The sequence below is a fragment of the Salvelinus fontinalis genome, unplaced genomic scaffold (assembly GCF_029448725.1).
Source record: "Salvelinus fontinalis isolate EN_2023a unplaced genomic scaffold, ASM2944872v1 scaffold_0032, whole genome shotgun sequence".
Lineage (NCBI taxonomy): Eukaryota > Metazoa > Chordata > Actinopteri > Salmoniformes > Salmonidae > Salvelinus > Salvelinus fontinalis.
This window is the reverse complement of record NW_026600241.1, coordinates 725001-735000: the sequence shown is the minus strand read 5'-3', so window position 1 is coordinate 735000 and position 10000 is coordinate 725001. Positions and strand designations below refer to the sequence as shown.

General features: G+C 41.5%; 1 protein-coding gene across 3 annotated transcripts in view; it reads left to right on the top strand.

The window, feature by feature from the left end:
* kcnab1b (potassium voltage-gated channel subfamily A regulatory beta subunit 1b) overlaps positions 1-10000 on the top strand; it is a 69316-nt gene that overhangs the window by 2133 nt on the left and 57183 nt on the right. The window contains exon 1 of one of the 3 annotated variants that reach the window (XM_055910826.1): positions 79-104. The exons of 1 other annotated variant lie outside the window; for it this stretch is intronic. In XM_055910826.1, coding sequence (XP_055766801.1) covers positions 94-104 — 11 coding nt within the window. In that variant the 5' untranslated portion in view covers positions 79-93. Of the gene's footprint in view, positions 1-78; positions 105-187; positions 201-10000 lie in introns of those variants that run through there. One more of the 3 variants, XM_055910824.1, reaches the window with a different exon arrangement.

Here is a 10000-nt window from a genome sequence, read left to right as displayed (position 1 = left end):
AAGTACTGGTACGTAGAGAGACCACTGGCATGAAGTACTGGTACGTAGAGAGATCACTGGCATGAAGTACCGGTATGTAGAGAGACCACTGGCATGAAGTACCGGTACGTAGAGAGATCACTGGCATGAAGTACTGGTACGTAGAGAGACCACTGGCATGAAGTACTGGTACGTAGAGAGATCACTGGCATGAAGTACCGGTACGTAGAGAGACCACTGGCATGAAGTACTGGTACGTAGAGAGACCACTGGCATGAAGTACTGGTATGTAGAGATATTACTGTTGTGCTAGTGCTAATGATAGCTTATTAATGTGTTATAAATGTTCAGTTAAATTATTGATGCTTAACTAATTCAAGTGTTTACAATGTATTGTTGTAGTGGCTCTATAATGTGCTATAGAGCATTAGTTAAGGAGTTAAAGAGCATTAACTAGAGCAAGTGAGTGTGAGCTAATGAGCTGTACATGTGTCTCTACCCCTCGGTGACGTGACGCAGCAGTACGGGGATGTTTGGACTGATTGTTGTTGTGTAATAGTGGCAATAACAGCTTCTATGAATGTGTTTCATTGAGTTATTGATCATTGAGTTATTGATCATTGAGTTATTGATCATTGAGTAATGAGCCAGAGTGTTAATGAGTAAGTTGTTGAGCGTTTCTCTTTCACTGGTACACGTTTAAAAGCGTGTAGCGATTTCTATCCCAAAACGGTTGTTGCGCTCGGTTAGTTAGAGTTAAATCCGCGGTGTGTGAACAATAATTGATTGAATTATTAAGTGTGTTATATTGTCTGTATTTGATCAAATGCATTTCAGAGCTTTGGGTTTATTTGTGGTTATGATACCTTATTCACAAGTAGAGCAGGAATTCATAACTAAATGGAGAGCTATATAGAGTTTAATGCATGGTGCATGTGTTTGCTGTTAGTATGTATAACTAACTACTAGTGTCCGGACAGCATTATAAAGCATAATAACCTATTCATGAGTTATAGAGTACTTATTCATGAGTTATACAGTACTTATTCATGAGTTATACAGTACGCATTCATGAGTTATAGAGTACTTATTCATGAGGTATAGAGTACTTATTCATGAGTTATATAGTACTTATTCATGAGTTATAGAGTGCGTATTCATGAGTTATAGAGTACTTATTCATGTGTTATAGAGTACTTATTCATGTGTTATAGAGTACTTATTCATGAGTTATAGAGTACTTATTCATGAGTTATAGAGTACTTATTCATGAGTTATAGAGTACGTATTCGTGAGTTATAGAGTACTTATTCATGAGTTATACAGTACTTATTCATGAGTTATATAGTACTTATTCATGAGTTATACAGTACTTATTCATGAGTTATAACGTACTTATTCATGAGTTATATAGTACTTATTCATGAGTTATACAGTACTTATTCATGAGTTATAACGTACTTATTAATGAGTTATAAATCACTTATTCATGAGTTACAGAGTACGTATTCATGAGCTATAGAGTACTTATTCATGAGGTATAGAGTACTTATTCATGAGTTATATAGTACTTATTCATGAGTTATAGAGTACGTATTCATGAGTTATAGAGTACTTATTCATGTGTTATAGAGTACTTATTCATGAGTTATAGAGTACTTATTCATGAGTTATAGAGTACGTATTCGTGAGTTATAGAGTACTTATTCATGAGGTATAGCGTACTTATTCATGAGTTATAGAGTACCTATTCATGGGTTATAGAGTACTTATTCGTGAGTTATAGAGTACCTATACATGAGTTATAGAGTACTTATTCATGGGTTATAGAGTACGTATTCATGAGTTATGGAGTACCTATTCATGAGTTATAGAGTACTTATTCATGAGCTATAGAGTACTTATTCATGAGCTATAGAGTACTTATTCATGAGCTATAGAGTACTTATTCATGAGTTATATATGTTGTAGGTTTACGTGGACGTGTGTATGTTACCATTTCGGCTTCCTTACAACAACATGAAGTAGGATTACTGTCTGTATGCAGTTTCAGTGGTTACTAGATTATCTAAACAGGCTTGAAAGTTACATAATAATTGCTTGAATAAGAGTGATAATGGTTTTATATGAAACATTTCCACTCATTTGATGTTTTACACAATAACTAATTGAGGCTTAATGATATGCAGATGTATTGTAGGATGTTTGTGCCCCGGCCAAACCCTAAACCCGGACGATGCTGGGCCAATTGTGCGCCGGCCTATGGGACTCCCAATCACAGCCAGTTGTGATACAGCCTGGAATCAAACCAGGGTCTGTAGTGACGCCTCTAGCACTGAGCAGCAGTGCCTTAGACCGCTGCGCCACTCAGGTGCTCAGGGTGAAGGGGCAGTTTTCACAATGGAGACAATGAATTGAATGTGAGTTGATTTGATGCAGAAGAGCAAAACATGATAAGATCATACATGATATTCATGGCATCTCTTTCCCAGTTTCTATAACAACATTGAAATGGCCAATTTCACTTTACCTGTTTATGTGAATTCTCTAAAAAGACTTGACTGGAGTGTTGATCAACACGACAGTATGTCCCCATAGAAGCTATTTTAAGTCATCCTCAGTGGTTTGTAAGTGAAAGACAGAAGAGTTTCAGGCTGTATAACAGAGGTCTTTAATAGTTTGTCATGTTCAGACTGGTACGATGCCAATCAAAGGCACCAGAAGACGACCTCCCTGCAGGTGTCCACACATTTCACTTTGTCTTTTAGCAGACACAGTTATCCAGGGGGACTTCCAGTCGTCACTGAATACATTTCCATACTTTCATTTTATTTTGTTCTGGTCCCCCGTGGGAATTGAACCCACGACTCCACCATCTCAAGCATCATGCTCTACCAACTGGCCAGACAATGTGTTCTGACTGACGCCAACAGTTACTGGTAGACATTATCATACAATATGCCTCATACAGTCCGTTCAGTGATCCGCATTGAGATGACTTGCATTGATGCTCCACATCAAGGTCAAAGCTATTGCCCCCATCTTAAACAGAGAGACAAATAACTGATGGAGAGAGAATGAATGTAACAAAATGTTAACTCACTCCCTTCCTACTGCTCCCCTTCCATCTCTCTCTCTCTCTCTCTCTCCTCTCTCTCTCTCTCTCTCTCTCTCTCTCTCTCTCTCTCTCTCTCTCTCTCTCTCTCTCTCTCTCTTCCCTCTCTCTCTCTCTCTCTCTCTCTCTCTCTCTCTCTCTCTCTCTCTCTCTCTCTCTCTCTCTCTCTCTCTCTCTTCTCTCTCTTCTCTCTCTTCTCTCTCTCTCTTCATCTCTCTCCCTCTCTCTCCCTCTCTCTCCTTCTCTTTGTCACTCTCTTCTCTCTCTCTCTCTCTCCTCTCTCTCTTCTCTCTTTTCTCTCTCTCTCTCCATCTCTCTCCTCTCTCCCTCTCTCTCATTCTCTCTGTCACTTTCTTCTCTCTCTCCCTCTCTCTTTCTCTCTCTCTCTCTCTCTCTCTCTCTCTCTCTCTCTCTCTCTCTCTCTCTCTCAGACTCCTCCCTCTGTCTCTCTCTTTCCATCTGCCCCCCCTCTCTCTCTCTCTCTCTCTCTCTCTCTCTCTCTCTCTCTCTCTCTCTCAGACTCCTCCCTCACTCTCTCCCTCTCCCTCTCTCTCTCTGTATTTGACTACACAGGGGAGGTTTCTTTCTGTTCTTATCATTGACTGGAAACTCTTAGGCCTGAAGATAAAATCTGACTAACAATCTTTATTTATGTAAGGGAACAGAAGTCTGAGGCTAAATCTGTGATTTTAACATTCTTTGTGCTGCACACTACATTTTCCTCTACAGATTGTGTGTGTGAAGAATGTGCGCGTGTGTGTGTGTGTGTGTGTGTGTGTGTGTGTGTGTGTGTGTGTGTGTGTGTGTGTGTGTGTGTGTGTGTGTGTGTGTGTGTGTGGAGAGAGAGAGAAGAGAAAAGAGGGAGAACAGAGAGAAGGGAGAGGAGAGAGCAGAGAGAACAGAGAGAAGAGAGAGCAGAGAGAACAGAGAGAAGAGAGAGGAGAGAGCAGAGAGAGAAGAGAGAGGAGAGAGCAGAGAGAACAGAGAGAAGAGAGAGAAGAAAGAAGAGAGAGCAGAGAGAGAAGAGAGAGAGAAGAAAGAGAGGAGAGAGAGAAGAGAGAGCAGAGAAAGAAGAAAGAGAGAAGAGAGAGCAGAGAGAGCAGAGAGAGAAGAGAGAGCAGAGAGAGAAGAGAGAAGAGAGAAGAGAGAGCAGAGAGAGAGCAGAGAGCAGAGAGAGTAGAGAGAAGAGAGAGAAGAGAGAGTAGAGAGAGTAGAGAGAGGAGAGAAAAGAGAGAGCAGAGAGAGAAGAGAGAGAAGAAAGAGAGAGAGGAGAGAGAAGAGAGAGGAGAGAGAAGAGAGAGAAGATAGAGAGAGCAGAGAGAGAAGATAGAGAGAGCAGAAAGAAAAGAGAAGAGAGATACCAAATAATGCATGCATAGGAGAATTAGGCCGATACCCGCTAATTATCAAAATCCAGAAAAGAGACGTTATATTCTCCCACCACCTAAAAGGAAGCAATTCCCTAACATTCCATAACAAGTCATCACCTACAGAGAAATAAACCTGGAGAAGAGTCCCCTAAGCAAGCTGGTCCTGGGGCTCTGTTCACAAACACAAACAGACCCCACAGAACCCCAAGACAGCAAAACAATTAGACCCAACCAAATTATGAGAAGACAAAAAGTTAATTACTTGACACATTGGAATGAATTTACCAAAAAACAGAGCAAACTAGAATGCTATTTGGCCCTAAACAGAGAGTACACAGTGGCAGAATACCTGACCAGTGTGACTGACCCAAAACGAAGGAAATCTTTGACTATTGTGACAACCCTCCCACTCTGTCTGCCAAATTCCTTCTCTTTGCTCTTGTTTTCCTTTATAGGATGTCGGTGGGCGGGGCTGGGAGTGTCGTTAGCAACATGGGACACACCTGGGCCCAGGATAAATACACCTTTTCCCCATTCATTGAAGAGACTCTCTCCATGCAGACACCGATAGTTTTTGGTTGTGGCATTTTTGTGGCTGTTTTTGTTTGTTTGCGGTGGCACCTTTCAACACCCCTTATTTTCCCATGTATGCACGCAACCACTCACTTACACTACTGATTACTGACTACATATACCATTGTTAATTGTATTTAGTTTACTTTAGTTAATAAATATACACTGCTCAAAAAAATAAAGGGAACACTTAAACAACACAATGTAACTCCAAGTCAATCACACTTCTGTGAAATCAAACTGTCCACTTAGGAAGCAACACTGATTGACATAAAATTTCACATGCTGTTGTGCAAATGAAATAGACAAAAGGTGGAAATTATAGGCAATTAGCAAGACACCCCCAATAAAGGAGTGATTCTGCAGGTGGTGACCACAGACCTTCCTGCTTTATCTTGGCCAGGTCGCAATTGTAAATGAGAACGTGTTCTCAATTTGCCTACCTGGTTAAATAAAGGTTAAATAAAATAAAAAAATAAAAAAAGACCACTTCTCAGTCCTATGCTTCCTGGCTGATGTTTTGGTCACTTTTGAATGCTGGCGGTGCTCTCACTCTAGTGGTAGCATGAGACGGAGTCTACAACCCACACAAGTGGCTCAGGTAGTGCAGCTCATCCAGGATGGCACATCAATGCGAGCTGTGGCAAGAAGGTTTGCTGTGTCTGTCAGCGTAGTGTCCAGAGCATGGAGGCGCTACCAGGAGACAGGCCAGTACATCAGGAGACGTGGAGGAGGCCGTAGGAGGGCAACAACCCAGCAGCAGGACCGCTACCTCGGCCTTTGTGCAAGGAGGAGCACTGCCAGAGCCCTGCAAAATGACCTCCAGCAGGCCACAAATGTGCATGTGTCAGCATATGGTCTCACAAGGGCTCTGAGGATCTCATCTCGGTACCTGATGGCAGTCCCGCTACCTCTGGCGAGCACATGGAGGGCTGTGGGGCCCCACAAAGAAATGCCACCCCACACCATGACTGACCCACCGCCAAACCGGTCATGCTGGAGGATGTTGCAGGCAGCAGAACGTTCTCCACGGCGTCTCCAGACTCTGTCACGTCTGTCTCATGTGCTCATGTGCTCAGTGTGAACCTGCTTTCATCTGTGAAGAGCACAGGGCGCCAGTGGCGAATTTGCCAATCTTGGTGTTCTCTGGCAAATGCCAAACGTCCTGCACGGTGTTGGGCTGTAAGCACAAACCCCACCTGTGGACGTCGGGCCCTCATACCACCCTCATGGAGTCTGTTTCTGACCGTTTGAGCAGACACATGCACATTTGGCTGAAGAAATTCGGCTTGTCACCAAAAACACTCACAAATATTTACAGATGCACAATCGAGCATCCTGTCGGGCTGTATCACCGCCTGGCTCCGCCCACAACCGTAAGGCTCTCCAGAGGGTAGGGAGGTCTACACAACGCATCACCGGGGGCAAACTACCTTCCCTCCAGGACACCTACACCACCCGATGTCACAGGAAGGCCAAAAAGATCATCAAGGACAACAACCACCCGAGCCACTGCCTGTTCACCCCGCTATCATCTAGAAGGCGAGGTCAGTACAGGTGTATCAAAGCTGGGACCGAGAGACTGAAAAACAGCTTCTATCTCAAGGCCATCAGACTGTTAAACAGGCATCACTAACATTGAGTGGCTGCTGCCAACATACTGACTCAATCTCTAGCCACTTTAATAATTAAAAATTGGATGTAATAAATGTATCACTAGTCACTTTAAACAATGCCACTTTCTATAATGTTTACATACCCTACATTACTCATCTCATATGTATATACTGTACTCTATACCATCTACTGCATCTTGCCTATGCCGTTCGGCCATCGCTCATCCATATATATTTATATGTACATATTCTCATTCACCCCTTTAGATTTGTGTGTATCAGGTAGTTGTTGGGGAATTGTTAGATTACTTGTTAGATATTACTGCACTGTCGGAACTAGAAGCACAAGCATTTCGCTATACTCGCATTAACATCTGCTAACCATGTGTATGTGACAAATAAAATTTGATTTGATAACTTCCTTGTTCAGGGGCAGAATGACATATTTTTACCTTGTCAGCTGGGGGATTTGATCTTGCAACCTTTCAGTTTCTATTCCTACCCTTTAACCACTAGGCTACCTGCTTCCCTGGCAAGTAGCCTACAACACTGTATAGTTGAACATTTGAAATGTCTTAATTCTTTTGGAACTTTTGAAAGAGTAATGTTTACTGTTATTTTTTGGCTGTTTATTTCACTTTTGTTTATTTATTTAACTTGATTTGGCAATGTTAACATGTGTTTCCCATGCCAATAAAGTCCCTTAAATTGAAATTGAAATTGAGAGAAGAGAAGAAATAGAAGAGGGAGCAGAGAGAGAGAAGAGAGAGCAGAGAAGAGAGAGAGAGCAGAGAGAGCGATGGAACCATAACGTGATAATACGCTATTAGATTAATTCACAGTTGTCATGGAGATTTTATTTTAATTGAAACAAGCTGTGGCTCTCATCATTGGTCTCTTCCAGACTAAATGATAATACATCTTTATAAGGAAGAGTTAGACCAGTTTCACACAAAAAACTACTAGACTCTGCCTCATTTCTAACAAGTCTCTCTGAAATTACCACTTGTATCTGCAATGGAATCTAAAAAGTGGAGATTGGGATGCTACAAGCTTAGTGAACCAAGTGACATGGTGTGATATTACAGAGACAGTTGCCCCAGGTATTTGGAACTCAGGACTCAATTTCCCATACTCCACCAGCATAACTAACGCAGTTGACATGGCGATTTTGTAATGGTCATGCTCGGTTGCCAAGTACTGCATTGCAGATGGGCACGCTACTCTCTTTCTGTTGTGTACTTGGACAGTGACCTTTCACAGACCGGCAGAGTTAGTGTGTGTGTGTGTGTGTGTGTGTGTGTGTGCGTGTGTGTGTGTGTGTGTGTGTGTGTGTGTGTGTGTGTGTGTGTGTGTGTGTGTGTGTGTGTGTGTGTGTGTGTGTGTGTGTGTGTGTGTGTGTGTGTGTGTGTGTGTGTGTGTGTGTGTGTGCTTCCACACTGTGTGAGAGAGAGAGAGAGAGAGAGAGAGAGAGAGAGAGAGAGAGAGAGAGAGAGAGAGAGAGAGAGAGAGAGAGAGAGAGAGAGAGAGAGACCGTAACCACCCCCATCACAACCCCCCGAGTCCAGTCTGGAACCAAACAATTATCATTACCTGAAGCTTCTTGCTTTTCGGCTCTGAGACTTTTCCCTGTGAAGCGAGAGAGAGAGACCCACACTTAAGGAAATCTTTGACTATGTACAGACTCAGTGAGCATAGCCTTGCTATTGAGAAAGGCCGCTGTAGACAGACCAGACTCTCAAGAGAAGACAGGCTATGTGCAAACTGCCCACAAAATGAGGTGGAAACTGAGCTGCACTTCCTAACCTCCTGAAAAAATATATGACCATATTAGAGACACATATTTACCTCAGATTACACAGACCCACAAAGAATTTGAAAACAAACCCAATTTTGATAAACTCCCATATCTACTGGGTGAAATACCACAGTGTGCATCACAGCAGCAAGATGTGTGACCTGTTGCCACAAGAAAAGGTCAACCAGTGAAGAACAAACACCATTGTAAATACAACCCATATTTATGTTTATTTACATACACGTATTTAACAGATGTTATTGTGGGTGTAGAAAAATGCTTCTGTTCCTAGCTCCAACAGTGCAGTAATATCTTACAATTCACAACAATACACACAAATCTAAAAGTAAAATAATGGAATTAAGGAATGTATCAATATTAGGACGAACAATGCCGGAGTGGCGTTGACTAAAATACAGTAGAATGGAATACAGTATACAGTTCCTTGCAAAAGTATTCACCCCCCTTGGTGTTTTTCCTATTTTGTTGCATTACAACCTGTAATTTAAACATATTTTTATTTAGGCCAAGGGGTTGAGTACTTTCGCAAGCCACTGTATACATATGAAATGAGTAAAGCAGTATGTAAACATTATTAAAGTGACTAGTGTTCCATTATTAAAGTGACTAGAGTTCCATGATGATTCCGATTTGATTTGATATAATGCACTCCTTTTAACCAGTCCTAGTCAATGGTAGTGTACTACACAGGGACTAGTGTACCATTTGGCACGCATACAGTGTGTCCTCTTGATCTGGTTTTGGGCTCATTGTTTTAATCAACTGTTGACTTATCAGACCATAACCACCCCACATCACAAACCCCAGCAATCCAGTCCAGTCTGGAACCAAACCATTATAATCACCTGAAGCTTCTTGCTTTTCGGCTCTGATACTTTTCCCTGTAAAAGATGAGTGTCTCCCAGCCATCGGAGTTTCTCCAATCTGACTTTGGCAGGTGTAGTTGAGATGATTTAACCTGTTCAGTCTTTACCACATACAGATAATGGATGATTTAACCTGTTCAGTCTTTACCACATAAAGATAATGGATGATTTAACCTGTTCAGTCTTTACCACATAAAGATAATGGATGATTTAACCTGTTCAGTCTTTACCACATAAAGATAATGGATGATTTAACCTGTTCAGTCTTTACCACATACAGATAATGGATGATTAACCTGTTCAGTCTTTACCACATAAAGATAATAGATGATTTAACCTCTTCGGTCTTTACCACATACAGATAATGGATGATTTATTAACCTGTTCTCTTCAGTCTTTACCACATACAGATAATGGATGATTTATTAACCTGTTCAGTCTTTACCACATAAAGATAATGGATGATTTAACCTGTTCAGTCTTTACCACATAAAGATAATGGATGATTTAACCTGTTCAGTCTTTACCACATAAAGATAATGGATGATTAACCCGTTCAGTCTTTACCACATACAGATAATGGATGATTTATTAACCTGTTCTCTTCAGTCTTTACCACATACAGATAATGGATGATTTATTAACCTGTTCAGTCTTTACCA